The sequence below is a fragment of the Sapajus apella genome, unplaced genomic scaffold (genome assembly GCF_009761245.1).
Source record: "Sapajus apella isolate SASKATOON/1434 unplaced genomic scaffold, GSC_monkey_1.0 scaffold1, whole genome shotgun sequence".
Classification (NCBI taxonomy): domain Eukaryota; kingdom Metazoa; phylum Chordata; class Mammalia; order Primates; family Cebidae; genus Sapajus; species Sapajus apella.
The window spans coordinates 15871437-15890248 of record NW_022436941.1 but is presented as its reverse complement, the minus strand read 5'-3'; the positions used below and the strand labels follow the sequence as shown (position 1 = coordinate 15890248).

Sequence of the window (18812 nt, the reverse complement as noted above, 5' to 3'; positions counted from 1 at the left end):
GCTGGGAAGCAAGCTGCCATGTTGTGGGCAGTCCTATGGAGAGGCCCATGTGGCATAGCAAGTCCAATAGCCCGTGAGGAATTAAAGCCTGCCAAAAACAATGTAAGGAAGCTTAGAAGTGGCTCCTTCATCTCCACTGGATGGGGTCTTCAGCTGACAGTAGTACCTGCCGACAGCTTGACTGAAACCTTCTGAGACAACCTGAGCCAGAGGCACCAGCTAAGTTGCCTCCAGACTCCTGACCCATGGAAACTGCGAGATATGTTTGTTATTTAAGGTACTATCTTCTAGAATAATTTGTTACATAGCAATGAAGAGCTCCTAACTTATAACTATCGAAAGTGTAGGTGGTGGTAAGATGTATTTGTTCGAGGAGAGGGTGAATAAGGGAGCTAAATCATTACCGTCCATAATAAGAAGTTACTATAAAATACCTAAAACTGAAAAATAAACAGATATTATATGGATATTTATATGGAAATATCCATATAAACATGTGTTTTCAAAACAAAGAGAAAAATGCCAGTTAAAAGAGTTTAGTGAGTTGCCTCTGGAAAACAGAAACTAGGTGAAGTGAAAGATGAAATACGAAACTACTGTTCTTTGTGATGGGCCTTACAGAGCTATGTGGCTCTTTAAACTACATATACATATAACCTGAATAAAAGTTAAAAAGAAAATTCAACTGCATTTATGTGTTAACTCTCATGCATCCCATAAATCCTATATTTCACAATGGTTTTTGAGCATTTTAAGGACTCTTAATACAAGGTATATATAAGTAGCACTAGAAGTAATTGGATCTTGTAGAGGCACATTCGACCAGGGATTCCAAAATCTGCTAATGAAACTGGTAACACTCTACCTCTTAGGAATCTTACCAGATAATGTCTTTAATGGGTTCATTCTTCTTTGGAGTGTATCAGAGCATAAAATAAGTGTCAGCCTAATCAAACCAGACCCCGCTTTACCTGCAGAAGTGCTACTAACTTAATAAATGATTTGAGTAAAGAAAGAATCCTAGAAATAGATCTGTTTTTGGAGACTCAAGTCACGCCTACTCGTTCAACAGGACTTCGCACTATGGGTAATGCCATCAGGGCTATTTGCTAAGAATTTTGTTTAGAATCCTTTAAGTCTGAAATGATGCTGCCATGAAGAACACCTTAAGACCTTTACACTCCTTGGCTACCTGACTGTGCCATGAAGAACACTCTAATATCTTAACACTCCTTTGCTACCTGAATTTTCAGGTGTCTTCCAAGAGATTATGTACTCCAACCTCCACCCCTTCACTATACACATGAAGAAAGGGAGGCCAAGCCTGGAAACACAGCTAGATGGTAAGAAAAGGCAGATGACATTGTTGAAATTCCATACTTGGAAGTGTGCTACTTGCAAGAAACTGCAGGCTAAGGAGGACTGGTATGGCTCCTGACACCTGATCCGTGCTGTTTTCCAGTGTTCTTCTTTTCCCTCGTACCTTATCAAGTCCTAAGGCATTTCTGAACTACATCATACTCAGGTTACATAAAATGCATTAGTTTTCACAGTGAATGGGGGATAATGTCAGCAAAATGAGAGGACGGAACAGGAATACTCTGAAACCACTTCATCAAGTCATTATATGTCCATATATTTTTATAACAAATGGGCATAGTGGGAAGTGAGAGTTCCCCACGGAAGTTTACCAGTTACTTAGTTTTCCTTTTCCTTTTAACTGGTCTCCCTTTTCCCTTCTTTTAAAATCAGTACACTATAGTAATCTCAAAGTTACAGCCATTATGCCATTTTGTTTTAATTCGGTTTTTCTCATGGTCTAGCTACAGGTCATTTTTCAAAAACGGTTTGTCCAATAGATGTCATGACTGAAATACCACGAACTCTTGAGGATTCTGCAACAATACATTTTAAAAATCTGCAAAATGGCTACATGTTAGACTACTGCAGCCAAAAGAACAAAAAAGAATTTTTAAGCACAATATTACAGATGCTTCTTGATTTGTACAATCCCGCCCTTTCAGAGGGTCTAAATAAACACAATGTTTTGTATGAAATATAAATGCACTTTTTGGTTAGTTGTCATGAGGGGTTATAAAGGCAAATAACTTCTCACATGCTGTTGTAGTCATGTACTGTCAACTCCAGATACTTTTCACTATTCATGGATCCAGAAAAGAAGTTCATATGTAATAGAAGTAAGGCTTTGGCTGCCTTCAAGTGATCTTAATGTTTTCATTTTGGGCTCTAATCAATTGTACTACGTCTATCAACTGGCCTGACACTCGTGCTACACTTTTGTTGATTTTCATTAATGATCAGAATGAAATGAACAGAGGAATGACACAAAACACTGAACCACAGCAAGCTGCACTGCCAGAATTCACAGAGTGAAAGAACACCACAAAATTAGGCTCCTTGACAATCCCCTAATATTCCTCTGTGAACACCAGACTACTCTTTCTACTTTCCAAAACACACAATTTACCCTGAGTAATGCCGGGAAGTCACAGTTGCATATCCGTTGGTAGAGTATTTAGCATCTCCCTTGGGTAAAGCGTAGTATAAAGCCTGACTCTCCTGATCAGAAGTAGTCAGGGTAGAGTCAACTCTAGAGGAAAAACAACAGCAATAGCAACTTATCAGCAGACCCCAGGGGATCTGACTTAGCTACCAGTCTCATTCTCCAGAGGAGGAACTCAGTACATACCAGCCCACCTGATCCTGAAAACTTGAGGTGGGTGTTTGCGGGCAGAACAACCAGATCCCTCCCAAGCCATCACTAGAGCCACAGAGCTCTGTACTTTCAATTCTCCTTTGGACTCTGCCTCGATGTCTATGCAAGTCATAGATTCCCCCATACTTCATTTTCTTCACTGTGAGAAAATAAAGATGGTGATGCTAAATTACAGCCTCAAATACTTAACAGTCACACTCAACATATGATGTGCTTTGCTGAAATTCCCATACTTGGAAATGTGCTACTTGCAAGAAACTGCAAGCTAAGGAGGACTGGTATGGCTGATGATATTTATTTTAAGAAGACTTTTAATTCAAAAGCCAAATATAAAGTGAGATTTCCTAGAGGGTGTATACTTTAGGGATTCTCTAGTAACTGACTGGGAAATTTAAGGTAATGCTCTGCTTCTGAATCATTGAAGATTAATGTGCAACCAATATAATTTTAAGTAGCTCACTCTATTCTGCTTCTTTGGAAACTGACCCTCCATTTCCTTAATCCCATTAGATTACCTATCGCTGTGAATGTGACAATGCTCTTCAGTCACCCTGTCAGGCAGGAGTCTATGGAAGAGACAAGTTCAACATGGTGCTACAAGGTTGTCCTGGTTCCTGGTCTATGGCCTCCTAATATGTCTGCCCTTGAGTATTTAAAGACTTTTTGAACTGAAAGTGACTCTTACATGCTTGCTTACTGCAGCCAGCTTCAAGAGGGTGCCAAGCCAATGCCCCAGTCCCGGCTATACGGTTCTTCTGTGCTCCTGATACCGACGCACACATTTGTCTGGACAATAAATAATTTTATATGTGTACTCTGTGCCCTGTCTGGAACTGGATGGCTTTTCATATTCTGCAGAGTGACTAGGTCTTCTCATGAAGCTGAGGAAAGCGGCTTTTGCAGGTTCTCTTTAAACAAGTTGGCCTCTGCGGCTGCTCAAGTGAAATAAGACACATTAAATGTTTTCAGTCAGCTCTGTCAACTTGAGTAACTTCAAAAGTTGTCTGTCAACATGGATATCAGGAAGACATCTACAAGACAGTATACAAACTGTACAAATGAACAGGTGAGTTCTCAAAGAGCTGGCAGGATCAAAACTGCCCACTGAGCCAGGAGAATACGAGGCATTGACTCTCTGAGGCACAGGAAGTAGTGGGTCATTTTTTTTCCCTGGTATAGAAATGTATGGTTGGAAATTACATTTGGGGTGTTGTTATAAAAATATTTGGTGAATATTAAATTTTAAAAACATTTCACTCAATAAGCCGAATTAAGTTTCCACATTTCAGTCAAAACCTCAAATGGACAAGCAAATGTTTATTTATTTACCTCATAGAATATTTTTTAAATAGCTAGTTATATTCATGCACACATAAACAGACTCAAAACTAGGAACGACTAATAATTTCAAATAAAACTAGAAATCCAAGGCCGGGCGCGGTGGCTCAAGCCTGTAATCCCAGCACTGTGGGAGGCCGAGGCAGGTGGATCACGAGGTCAAGAGATCGAGACCATCCTGGTCAACATGGTGAAACCCCGTCTCTACTAAAAATACAAAAAATTAGCGGGGCATGGTGGCGCGTGCCTGTAATCCCAGCGACTCAGGAGGCTGAGGCAGGAGAATTGCCTGAACCAAGGAGGCGGAGGTTGCAGTGAGCCGAGATCGCGCCATTGCACTCCAGCCTGGGTAACAAGAGGGAAACTCCATCTCAAAAAAAAAAAAAAAAAACTAGAAATCCAGAAAGAACACACTTCCCACAGTCGTTTTATTTCGATAGTCTGTACCTCACTTTTTCCATAAGAATAATGGGCCTAGTTATGGGAATCTTCTCCATAAATGAGAAAATGCTAAGTAGATGGTGTTGACAGAGAAAAAGAAGGTTCTCCAGGCAAAAGTGCTTAATTGTCCAGACATACCAAATGTGTCATGTGTCACATAAAGGAAACAGCCATATCGCTAATGTCCAAGGTCTGAAATACTGTGAAAGGGTCTCAATTACATGTATTGGGTCTGAAGACTTAATTATGAAATGAATATATATGGGTATAATGTGTATATATGTGTGTGTGTGTGTGTGTGTGTGTGTGTGTGTGTACGTATGCATGCGTGCGTGCGTGTGTGTGTGTGTGTGTGTGTGTGTATAATTGCTTAATTTCCTATTCAATTACAAGAAATTATCAAATGAGCAGTAAGCATCTTGCCTGCCTCACAGCACTTTTCTGCCTTCTTGGGTCTCCTGACTGGGTTAAGTCAGCCTTTGCTAGATACCCTACAATTGTGCCCACGAGCCCAATTCCGCCTAATTTCTTTGCTGAGAACAGCTTTTGAAAATCCATGATATGCCTTCTCTCATATTATACCTATTTTCCTTTTGCCAGGAAAATACCAGCCAAACTTATTTGAGAACAGAAAGGCCCCAGAAAGGCATATAGGAATCCTTTCGTAGATATTACTTTAAAAAACGACCTCGATGGTTCTTCCTCTGGCTGTAGTTTGATACAGAGAAGAAGCCAAGGAAAAAGAAACTAAGAGAGGAAATAGCAGTGGCAGGGGGCAGGACAGCACTTGGACATGCCGGGGAAAACTGCACACTGCATACATCAAGTGACAAATTATATACTACAAACAAATCATGAGATGCAAAGGGTTTTCTGGAAAATCCTGTCCTTCATCCTTCTTTACCGTGAAAAAGCAGAATCCAAAAGAAACTGTTTACAGAGACAGAAACACAAGTAAATCAGATTCCTTCCAGTTCAGCATGGATGCTTGACAGACTAATTTTCTCCCTCGAGTGTTTGAATTCTTCATATTTAAAAGTCTCTTTTAACTTCGTTCACCTGGGAAAGAAAGAGCTGTAAAAGTCATTCTAGACACAAGCGGAAGTTAAATCCAAACCTTTCTGTCACCCCAGCAAAGCCCTCCATTGAGGCAGCGCCCAGCCATGTGGTCTCCTGGGAGCATCACTTGCGCTCTTGCTTTCTCTTCCTGAACAACTTTGATTTTTACTATGAGGAGAAAGTCTCATTCCCTTTCTACCTAGGGTAGGACCCTGGATATGAACATTGACAGCTATACCTCTGGCTTGCAGCTTCATCCCCTTTGTCATCAAAATATCAGCAAGTCCTAAGTTGGAAAGGATAACTGAGACGTGCACTCTAATCCAGGAAGTATAAACTGGTACAACTCGCGGAGAAAGCAGTTAGGCAATATATGTTTCCACTACATTAGAAATGTTTGTATACCTTGACTCAGCAATTCAGTTTCCTGAACATTGATCCCAGAATAAAAATTCCAAATTCATAAAACATAACAAAAAACCTTCATACACAGAAATATATTATGTAATGCTATTTATATTTGTCTAAGAATTTGAAAGCAATTGTAAATATCCATTGTTAATGGAATTTAAATTAAGCTTTGGTGTGTCCACTCCATGGAATATTTGATGTTTTTTAAAATGCTTCCTAGAGAGTGTTTTAATAACATCAGAAATGCTTGTGTTTTAATGTTAAGATTAAAAGAAGGCAACACTTTAAAGTGTATCTACCTAGAATGACTAAGAAATTATAGCAAGGTTGCAGGATATAAAGTTAATATACAAAAGTCAATCAACTTCCTATATACGAGTAATGAGTACGTAAAATTTGAAATTAAAAACATAATAATATTTATATTAGCAACTCAAAAGGTGAAATACTTAGGTAATGTAAAAGTAAAAGAAACACGTATAAGATCTGTATTAGAAAAACTAAAGACCAGGCATAGTAGGTCATGCCTCTAACCCAGTACTTTGAGAGGCCAAGGTGATGGAGTGCATCTCAGTCTTTGGGCTAAGATCAAGTGAGAGGCCAAGGTGGGAGGATCATCTGAGCCCAAGAGTTCAAGATTACAGTGAGCTATGATTGTAGTACTGCACTCCAGCTTGGGCAACTGAGCAAGATCATGTCTCTGGAAAAAAAAAAATTATTTTTTAATTAGCCAGGTGTGGTGCTGCACACCTGTAGTCCCAGTTACTCAGGAGGCTGAGGCGGGAGTATGGCTTCAGTCAAAATGTTCAAGGTTGCAATGTGCTATGATCACACCACTGTAATCCAGTGTGGGTGACATAGTAAAACCATGTCTCCAAAATATCCCAAGACCTTTTCAAATTCAATAATAGGAAAACAACTCTGTAACAAAAAAAAAAAAAAAAAAAAAAAAAGCCTAAACCTTAACAGATACCTCATCAAAAAAGATATACATATGCCTGGTAAGTACTTGCAAAGTGGCTCTGCATACATATTGTCAAGGAAATTCACACTAAAACAATGAGATACCACTACACACTCATTAGAATGGTCAAAATCCACAACACTGACAACACCAAATTTCTGGTGAGAATGCCAAACAGTATTGCTACTTTTTCAGAAGACAGTCTGGGAGGTTCTTACAAAATGAAGCATACTCTTATCAGATGATCTAGCAATTGCACTCCCTGCTATTTACCCAAAGCGGTTAAAAACTTTATGTCCACACAAAAACCTCCATATGGATGTTTACAGCAGCTTTATTAATGACTGCCAACCTTGGAAGTTACCAAGATGTCCTTCAGGAGTGAATGGACAAATAAACTGTGATATATCCAGACTCAATGAAATAACATTCAGCACTCACAAGCAATGAGTTATCCAGCCACAAAAAGGCATGGAAGAAACTTCAATGCATATTGCAAGTAAAAGAGGCCTATCTGGTCAGGAGCGGTGGCTCATGCCTGTAATCCCAGCACTTTGGGAGGCTGATGTGGATGGATCATGAGATCAGGAGTTCAAGACCAACCTAGCCAACATGGTGAAACCCCGTCTCCACTAAAAATACAAAAATTAGTTGGGTGTGGTGGCAGGCGCCTGTAATCCCAGCTACTTAGGAGGCTGAGGCGGGAGAATTGATTGAACTCATAGAGGTTACAGTGAGCTGAGATTGCACCACTGCACTCCAGCCAGGGTGACAGAACAAGGCTTCGTCTGAGAAAATAAAAAAAAGCCAATCTGAAATGTCTACAGAATGATTCCAACAACATGACATTTTAGAAAGACCAAAACAATGGAGCCAATAAAAACATCACTAGTTGCTAGGGATGGGGGAAGGAGAGGTGAATAAGTGGAGCACAGAAGATTTTTAGGGCAGTGCACATACTGTATAGAACTACATAGTGAATACAGGTTATTATACATTTGTCTAAACTCACTGATTGTATCACACCATGGGCAAAACCTAATATAATATAAACTATGAGCTTTGGGTGATGGTGTGTCAATTAGATTCATCAACTGTAACACATGTACCACTCTGGTGGGGAATGCTGATAATGGAGAGTCTATGCATGTGTGGGGAGGGCAAAGAATATGTGGGAAGTCTTTGTACCTTCCTCTCAATTTTTCTGTGAACCTAAAACTGCTCTTACAAAGCAGCCTTTTTAAAAAGTGTAACCAGGTCGGGCACAGTGGTTCATACCTGTAATTCTAGCACTTTGGGAGGCCAAGGCAGGATGATCACTTGAACCCAGGAGTTCAAGCCTTGCCTGGGCAACATGGTGAGACCCCACCTCTATAAAAACACAAACAAAAAAAACCTTATCCACTGAATGATCTCAATAAAGACACTAAGACAAAGGGAACAAAAGCAAAAATAGTCAAGTGGGACTACAGGTATTGATCGACTTACGACCTATGCAGCTTACGACCATTCGACTTTACGACTGCTCCGCGTCTGGCAGTGCAAACGTTGCCCAGCTGGGCGTACGACAGTGCGGACCAGCTTCCGGAAGCACTACCATCTCCGCGTGCATATAGCCTACTCAACTTACGACCAAATCGTGTTACGACCGGTCTGTCGGAACCAATCATGGTCGTAAGTCGAGCACTAGCTGTATATGAAACTAAAAAGATTCCACATAGTAAAGGAGACAATTAACAAAGTGAAAAAAAAAGGAATGGAAAAATATTTATAAACTCTGTTTCTGACAAAGGTTAATATCCAAAACAGGAACTCCTTCAAAGCAATAGCAAAAAATATTTTAAAAATAACTCAATGAAAATGTGTGCAAAATGGGGCCAGGTGGCTCACCCAACTGCCCCATTTTACACAACTTTTCACTGGGTTATTTGTTATTTGCTATAATCCCAGGAACTCGAGAGGCCAAGAAGGTAGGATCACTCAAGGCCAGAAGTGCAACACCAGCCTGGGCAACACAGTGAGTACCCGCCTCCACAAAAGAGTTAGCCAGGTATGGTGGCACACGTCTGTAGGCCCATCCCAGCTACTTGGGAGACAGAGGCAGAAGGATCACTTGAGCCCAAAAGTTTGAGGCTGCACTCCAGGCTGGGTGACAGAGCAAGACCCTGCCTCTTTTATTTATTTATTTTTTCTAAAGGTGGGGTTTGGTGGAACACTTGAATAGACTTTTCTCCAAAGACACACAAATGGCCGACAAGTATGTGTGACGATGCTCAGTGCTCAGCATCACTAACCACAAAGGAAATGCAACCAAAACCATAAGACACCATCTCATACCTGTTAGGACAGCTATTATTAAAAAATCAAAAGATAACAATTCTACTTCTGGGTTATTTATCCAAATTGAAATCAGGATCTTGAAATGATGTCTGTATCCCCACGTTCATCACAGCATTATTCAAAATAGCCAACATATGGAAGCAAACTCAGTGTCCATCAATGGGTGAATGGATCAAGAAAATGAGGAATAGGCCAGGCACAGTGGCTCACATCTGTAATCCCAGCACTTTGGGAGGCCAAGGCAAGTAGATCACAAGGTCAGGTGTTCGAGACTAGCCTGGCCAACATGGTGAAACCCTGCCTCCACTAAAAATACAAAAAATTAGCCGGGCGTGGTGGCATGTTCCTATAATCCCATCTACTCAGGAGGCTGAGGCAGGAGAATCGCTGGAACCCAGGAGGCAGAGGTTACATGAGCCAAGATTGCCCCATTGCACTCCAGCCTGAGAAACAGAGTGAGACTCCATCTCAAAAAATAAAAATTAAAAAAAAGAAAATGAGGAACAGACACACACTGGAATATTATTGAGGAAGAGACACACACTGGAATATTATTCAGCATGTTAAAAGAACATCCTGTCATATGTGACACCATGCAAGAGCCTTAAGGATATTATGTCAAGTGAAGTAAGCCAGTTACATAATCATTACACATATATGAAGTATCTAAAGTAGTTGGCCAGGCAGAAACAGAGGGGAATGGTGGTTATCAGCAACTGTGGGTGGGAAAAAGGGGAAATTGCTGCTTAACAGGTACAAAGTTTTAGTTTTTCAAAATGATTAGAGACCTGCTGTACAACACTGTGCCTAGAGTAAGAAAGAAAGAAAGAAAAGAAAGAAAGAAAGAAAGAAAGAAAGAAAGAAAGGAAGAAAGAAAGAAAGAAAGGAAGGAAGAAAGAGAATTAACATATTAAGTGGTCACCAAAATTGTGAGATTATAGATTTTGTTCCCTTCTACGTTTTTACTTTTTTTCCCGAATCTCATAAAATGCCATGTATTCCTTTTATAATCAGAAAATAAAAACCATATTGAGGATATGAATGATTTAAGGGAAAAAGTATGTCAAATATTTTGTTCATCTTTTTTTGGGCAGATTAATCTAACAATAACAAGGTTGAAAGCTGAAATATAATAAAATGTAATGAGATTTTATAATGGATTTTTTTATATCAATGGCAAAGTAGATTTCTCTATTTTCAATTATCTAGACCAAACTTAATTTAGAAGTAACATATTCCTGACTAGAAAGCTACACTACTCAAACAGGTATCAAGACCGTATCACTTTGTTCCACGAATTTACTCAACATTCAACAAATATGTATGGCACGTTTACTCTGCGCCAGGCGCCGGGGAGCCAACAGTGAACAAAACAGATGGAATTTGTGCACTTAAGAAGCTCGCAGCATAGTGGGGCTGAAAGTGATGGTTTATATACATCAACCCAGCTGAAGCTGATTCAAATACTACTGCCAAAATCAGATGCTAGAAGTATAAAGAAATTCCTATCATTCTGTGTTTAAAAATAAACTCCAGTTATTACATCACATTTGACTCCCTTTCCAAAGAGCACTTTGTAAAATATACAGGAACTTTTGTGAAGGGGTAGACAGAAATCCAGAACACCCAGGAATTGTGTGAAGAGCAAGGGCTCTGAAAGTCCAACCACAGTGTGTTCAAAGTCAGACTCTCTCCCACTTGCCAGGTGTGCCACCTGGCATAGGTGAATCCCTTTCTAAGTCTCCTTTATTAAAATACAGATCACGACAGTGGGCTTACTTTGGATTTGGTTCTGAGGATTAAAGGAAATCATGACCTGACAAGCATGCCTAGCACAACACCTGGCACAAAGTAAGTACTCAACAAACCAGTCCCTTCTACGATCCACAAAACATACACGTTTACACATGAAAACAACAAAGAATCAAGGACAATGATGTAAAAATCAACAAAATGGGCCTGGAGAAAGTGGGAGTGACTGTTGATGGATACGGGGTTTCCTTTAGGATGATAAAAATTTTCTGAAATGAATTGTAGTGATGGTTGAACAACTCTGAATATACCAAAAAAAACTGAATTATACTCTTTAAGTGGGTAGATTATAAGTTATGTGAATTATATCTCAATAAAGCTGCTATGAGAGCTTATTTTTTAAATGTTAGTGAAATATTTGAATCAAATGCCTACCTAGGACAACAAACTATTCTTTGCAACCAGTGAGACTATTTCCATTTTGTAATTAGAAAATATATCTTTGGCTCAAAGTCACTATAATACTAAGACACTCAAGATTTTCTTACTAATTCCTCTTTACAGGAAGAAGATTAAAAAGCAGAACAACACCACATACACACAAATATTACAAGATAGTGCTTACATCTTTTACTATACCTAAGTCCTAAGAAAAAAAAACTAAACTTTTCCATTATACATTCGCATATAAGAATAAACCTGGCTACAATCTCAACCAATACAAAAAAAGAGGTAACAATGTCTTTACACAGTGAATTTTAAACTTATTGCTTCATTACTTAGCACCTAAGTTACCACCAAAATATATACACAAATGACACCAAAAAACAAATATTTGATCTAAAAACATTAAATTGAATCCTATTCAACAGCAGCTTGTTTTTCACATTGACAAGAGATAAAGTGACAGTCTATGTTGTTGCTTTCCAACAAAATACACAATCACTCATCACATCCAAATTTAGCGGCATTACCTCAAATCCAGGAAAATGGCACAGAACCCAGGACAATTCTTTCCTTCCTTCCTTTCTCCCCATTCAGTACACTTTATTGACTGTCTATTGTATGCCTATGTGAAGTCCTGTCTTCCATTTTTTTTACCTTCCATATTTTTCTGTGAAGCTGGTAACGTTTGTTTCATCAATCTTAAAATGAAAATACCTTGATGAATTTTGTTTCTCGTTATACATCCTTAATTCCATTTTATTTTTACTAAAAAGATTTTTTTTTCATCATTGTACTCAGAATCGTCAGAGGTAACTAAGATGGTGTATGGTCCAGTCAATTTGATTTGCTATTTGGGTTGCCCTTTCCACGTGAAAGTGGGTAGCACTTGTGTACTTTGGAAGTTCACTGCTACCCTGAGCTGCACTGCTGCAGAGGATGATGAACTTCGAGGGACCATCCACACTTTCACCGACAGCTTCCATGGCAAGATGGCCCAGGAAGACAAGAGGAAAGTTCATAGCCAATACAGAGTAGCACTAAGTAGTTCTTCCAGCCCCTCAAAACTTCTGTAGAGTTCATGGTTGAAGCTCACCCCTTGACCCTTTTTCTCATTAGCATGGTGAGTAAACAGCCATGCTCACCTGCCCAATTCCCATACTGGATACTGATTTATCTCCACGTAGCATAGGAGTGATAGGAAGCATGCCTATTAGCCATCTCAATCTCAAGTTCCCCGTTACTGCACTGTCAGCATCGCCGCTGTTTGGACACGGTAGCGAAATACAGACCTCTTACTCCTCCTGAGAGTCAAAGTTGAACTGATAAAGTCACTATGACATACCTCAATAAATAATATTTCACTCTGTAAAGTACTGTACCAACTCCATGCTGTTACTGCAAATACAAAGTAAGCCTGGATTAACGTTTAATCTCGCCTCAAGTTAATCAGAATTTCAAAAGAAAAGTTATATTTTCAGCAGTAAGATTGTTAAGGAAATACTGCAGAATAAGAATAACAATACCACAGATCCATATTCCACTACAAAGGATTATTTGCCTTTTGACTAATTAGCTTGAGGCTGAGTAAGATGGTGCACTATAATCCCAGCACTTTGGGAGGCCAAGGTGCGTTGATGGATTGAGCCCAGGAGTTTGAGACTAGCATGGGCAACATGGTAAAACCTCATCTCTACAAAAAATACAAAAAAAAAAAAAAAAAAAAAAAGAGCTGGGTGTGGTGGTGTGCACCTGTGGTCTCAGCTATTCGGGAGGCTGAGGTGGGAGGACCACCTGAGCCCAGGATATCAAGGCTGCAGTGAGCCATGATCACAACAACTGCACTACAGCATAAGCGACGAAGTAAGATCCTGTCTCAAAAAAAAAAGAATCATTTCTTTCTCCAATTAATTACCCTGAAAACATTGATTCCCAAAATCAGTTTCCTTCCTTGAAAAACGCATCAGATGAAGAAGGTCCTCATACAAACAGCATTCTTCCTCTCACACCTGGTACTGAGTCTTCTCATTACAATGATAGTCACTATTTTAAGTTGCCAACAACTTTCCTTAATACTATGGGCTTCTAAAATGTCTCAAAAATAATTCAGCGGAGGGCACACAGAAAGAAAAGTATGCAACTGGCTCATTTGAGAAATCAACAGAAAGGAAGGTCCACTCTCCCCATGTCAATGGATTAGGAAGAGTGGTACTACCAGTTGTTTGTTAAGCCTCTTAAATCCTCTGTGCAGTTCATGTTGAGGAGCAAAGCCAGACCCTCTTTCTCGTCAGCACAGTGATTAAACAACCCTGCTCCCTCATCAGAGGATCTCGATAGACACTATCTGCACTGTGGGGTAAGCAGGAGTCCCTACGTCCATTTTACACCTGGGAAAGCGAAGTAATAATGCATGTGTCTTCCTTCAATGGAAAAGGTCAAGGAACTTGCAAAGGGCTAGGGCATCCACTCTTTGCCGTGAGACAGTGGTTCTCAGCCTTGTTTGCACGTTAGAATCCCCTAGGGAACTTTGACAAAACACCAATACCAAAATGCCAACCGAGACTAAACAAACACCTGAAAAAGCTCTCAAGGTGATTCAAAGGCACAGTACTGAGAACCGTCTTTGGCAAGTACCAGTTTTCTTTCTCTCACTTTTTCTTCAATGGCTGTAAATAACCAGTAAGAAAGTGAAAGGATTGTGAATGACAGAGAGGCAGAGCATTAGTAAATAAGAGTCATAACAATGGCAACGGATTGTTCTCAGCCTAACCAAGTGCATTCTCAGGTAAGGCCAAAAAAAAAAAAAAGCCAATAAGAAACAGAATTCAATAAAAATCAGAAACAAACACATTCATAAAGGCTACTAAGTTCAGCACATATCTATTTGCACACATTGCTATACATACCATGTTTTTTCTGGTTTATTTATTTATTAAAGAGCAAACAAATGCCCATACAGAGGCATGTGTGTCCCAAATGGCAGGAATACATGCTAGGGAAATTCTTTCCAACATCTGTGAGTAATTTTGTACAATACATCATTGCTCCTATGCATTCATCTTAAAGAATACAGATCAGAGTAGAATAATCAAACATCCAAATGCAGTAATAGTTTTTCTCTCCTATTAGGCATGATCTGAAACCCATCAATTTTTTCCAGAGGGAACTTCACTAGTAACACTTTATTCCTGAGCACAACTTGGTTCTTAGACAACCAGTACTTCATGTACTGGCAGTAACACTAAGGGAAACACTATGACTCAAAGAATCCTCCTCTAACGAGAAATGCCAAACACGGGAAACAATTAAGTATTGAATGGGGGTTTTCCTAGTCCAGTCTTGCTATTCCCCACCATCCAAAGAAATCACAGTACTCTTCAATATTCCCCAAAGAGGGCAGACATGAACTCTTACAATTCTAGGATCTTAAAACACACGCACATATATGACCTTCACACACATATGAACAGATGTAACAAATTAGGTTTGTGGAAAACACTACCAAGTTACACAATACTCTCAAAGTGAAAATACCAGGGACGAGGGGTTTGATTCAACTCCATCTACAGGACATTAGTCAAAGGCACCTGACAGTTTTATAAATGCTCGACTTGAAGCTCTTTGTTAGTGAAACCTCATACCACACAACTATTGTAGCTTACTCTCCCCTCCCCTTCTCCCGGAATCCCTCTTTCAGCTCTGCCAAATAACTGGCTCCCAATGTGTTTGTTCTGTGTGTCTCTTTGTTTTTCCCAAAAGGGAAAAATTAATGGTCAAGTGGGTTTAATTTTTAAATTGGTACAAGAGCTTTAAACACGCTGCAGTGAGAAAAAATGCAAATGGAACGCTCTTGCAAATGGTTGCACGTTAAACATACATCTTATGACCCAGGCCTTTACGAAGACGAGTTCTTAAATTCTTTGGAGGTCAGAAGTTTAGTTTATTCAGCAAGAATAACTCTATTAACAGCTCCAGCTCCTTCTTGTCACCACAGTAAACATCCACACATTCCAAATCCTGGAAAATGTGAGGCAGTAAAAAGAAGGCTGGAGCTGCCAACAGCCTGAAAACCTTCTAAAGCTATCAGTCTGTTGTATGAATGTGCAGATACCCACAGAGATGGATGGATCAGAGAACATATAAAAGCAGCTACGTTGGACTCAGGAGACCAATTTTTCAGAAGACAGAGTGGAGCTGGTGAGGCTTTATGTATATCACTATCAAATAATAATAGTAGTAATAATATCTTACAGCTCTTTAAGCATATGCCCAGAATTCCACATCAACTTAGGTACTGCTATAGTTTTTAAACACCGATTTTTCCCTAAATAATCCTATCTTTGAGAAGAGGCTAAGGTTAAAAGTCAAAACTAAGCAGACTTCTAAGCAAAGTGAAAAATAACCCAAGCTTTGTAGCTGTTCCAGAAAGTCTGTGGCTAATTTTACAGCATCTACCACCCAGTGAGGTCACACTGTAGGAACTCAGTCCTACTCCACACTTGAATAAATAAAATCATGACAAGCAATAAACTGATGGGCGTGCTAAGTCACAGCTAAGAAATGGGAAGACAGCGCTTCACCCTAATGAGTAAATTTTCCAAGTACAAAAAAATCTGATGTTCAAGTTTAGGGAAATTAACCCTTACTCTTTCTGTTCCTGAAAATCTGCACCTGAACAAATTCACTGTGGCCTTATTAATGTCTTGATTCCTTTTTTAGACTTTTCACACTGAAGTGTCAGTTTGAAAGCCTTATCCACCATTTCCCTTAGTGGAAATCTAAGGGAAGGCAAATTGTGCACAGCCCAAGAGAATAACGTGATAGAAGCTTGCTGCCCATACGGGACCCCTTGTACTGGAGGGTGACTGAACAGGCAAGCAAAATGAGACACATTCTAGCTCCTTCTACATCAATTCCTCCCCATGTGGTTCCACAGTATTGTTTTAAATGACTTCCCAGAATATCTGAAAAACCCAAATTAAAAGTCCAAGGAAAGAAGAGACCCAAAACTCAAAAATTTCTAAAGCCAAAAAAAAAAAAAAATTTTAATCCCTTCCCTCTGAGCAAACAAGAGCTGACCATAGCTCCTTTCAGTCTCTTTCTCTGATTCTTTCTTGTATATTCTTAATTTATACTTACCAATGCTAGGTACAAATATTTTTATTTAATTATGAAACATATCCTACAAGACTATGTCTAATGTAATATGTAGAATTCAGAGTTCTCTAAGAATCTGTGCTTTCTATCTTGAAACACCTTGAGCCGTTTTCTACCTTTTTTAAGTATTATGCTTAACACTTGTCATCTGATTTTCATTGAATTTTATTCTCTTCTTTCATCCCCCAGTTTGTCACTATCTTTAACTATTTTTTTATCAACTACTTCTTGCCCAGCAATTACCCTCAATATATCCCCATTCCCCATCCACTCAGCCACTTTTGAATACATGTCACCTTCTCCCTTTGAGTTGCAGCCCTCAATTTTTTCCCCTTGATTCAGACGAATCGAATGAATAATTGTGAGTCTCAGACCCTTCTTGTTACCCTCATCCTGCCCTTACTCCTCTGGCAAATAACCATGATCTCAATGACTGTCATCTCCTTTATCTCTGACCAATCTAACTTACAGGGGAAGAGTTCCCCCACGCCTTCATTTTCCTTTGTTCCCTGGTGCACTCTGAAGCATCCTGGAGCACTCTTCTTCCCTTAGCTCTTCTACTCTTCTCATTCCCCAAAGGAGCACGGCAGCTCTCCTTGGCAGTTTTCAATCATTGGTTGGCTTGTTAATGACACTGGCTATATGAAACACTTTGTACCTGGTGATTCTGTGCTATGAGACATGGCCAACCATGATTTGGACTGACTATCAGCATGGCATATGCTCTCATTTACATTCCAACAGTAATGATAGATTAATCCTGATCCATTTCCTTTGAACCTTGTTTCTCTTGTGACTAATGCATTGCCTTTGCCAAATGGCTTGCCGAGTTAAGGAGCAGAAAATGTTCTACGTCTCTGGCCCTAGAAGAGAAGTGACCGGCTTAACTGGGGCTTAAGTCTTTGGCCCTGGCCTCATTATTCCTGAGCACCAACTGGCCACACCACATCATGACAATGGTCCTCACTGTGTGCAAGAACCCTGGCTCAATTCAGAAGGGAAATATAAGCCTGTACAACGCAGAAACCACCATGGCAAGACAAACACATTGGTTGGCACCCTAAGAATTAAATTAACTTGAGCTCTATCCCCCTTCCTAATTTCCACAATACCTTTTAGGGGAAGAGTAAACCCTGACCCTGCTTTTCACAGTCCTTCCATGTTAGGACTTAAAGAAGAGAAATCACTTTTAGAAATACCCGACTCATCCACAACGTAAAAGCAGCCATGCACAAGACAAATACAGCTCTTATTTCAACACAAATCCAGAGAGTGTAAAAAAACACTTTTCTTTCCTCTCTGAATACCACAAAACAAATTCTCCTCATAGGTGGACATAAATACATCGTGGGGAAGAGGGCATGGGGAAATAGGTAAAAATAAATTGTATTTACCTTCTTCTGTTTCATGCCACACGATCCCTTCCAAATTCACACTGGTCCCGGGTTCACAGGGCCCAAGACACTCTGGCTCTGTCACTACTCCAACTTCACATGTATTGACACCCACAGAACGAGTCCGAACCAAAAGCTGTTCAACCGGTGCTGCAATATTGGATGAAGATGGGGAAAAGTAGGAGGGTAGAATCTGAGGCGTGAGACTGCTGGAAATCGGCGGTGGTGGCGCTGGCACTGTAAACAGGGGGTCAACCTGAAAGACAGACAGGCTTACTGCAGAGGTGCTGCATTCTGTGAATTCCTTTTAATGCAATTTGCTTATATCACTTCTAGAATATATCACCATTCCAAATTCCATTTGCAATTATAATATGCTTTGAGTGTTTTAATGGTGCCAAAATATAAAGTAGAATAGAAATGAGCATTTTCTTTTTTCATGCCAAACAAGGTAAACAGAGAGCTAGCTCCCTGAATCATAAGCAGGCCTTCAGTGTTCTTCTGAATTCATCAGTGGACAACTGTTAGCCTCAGCAGATGTGAATGAAACATGTTTTGCAAAATTAATGCTACTTCTCACATATAACAAAATCTTACTTAAAAAATTATAACATTTTCCAAAGGAGAAACTCCAATAAACACTAATAATTTAAGAGATGAACTAAAATTGTTTTCAAAGTACTTTATAAACCATAATGAATTAAATCACTACTAAAATACATTAGCTTTGCTGAATACATAAAACATATAAACTTTATTATCTTAGCTTTGCTGA

At 39.5% G+C, this 18812-nt stretch overlaps 1 protein-coding gene across 4 annotated transcripts in view; it reads right to left on the bottom strand.

Annotated features, from left to right (window-relative positions):
- Positions 1-18812, bottom strand: part of ZNF608 (zinc finger protein 608) — a 115592-nt gene that overhangs the window by 45864 nt on the left and 50916 nt on the right. For all 4 annotated transcript variants that reach the window (XM_032266153.1, XM_032266312.1, XM_032266083.1 and 1 more), the window contains one exon: positions 18038-18293. In XM_032266153.1, coding sequence (XP_032122044.1) covers positions 18038-18293 — 256 coding nt within the window. The remainder of the gene's footprint in view (positions 1-18037; positions 18294-18812) is intronic.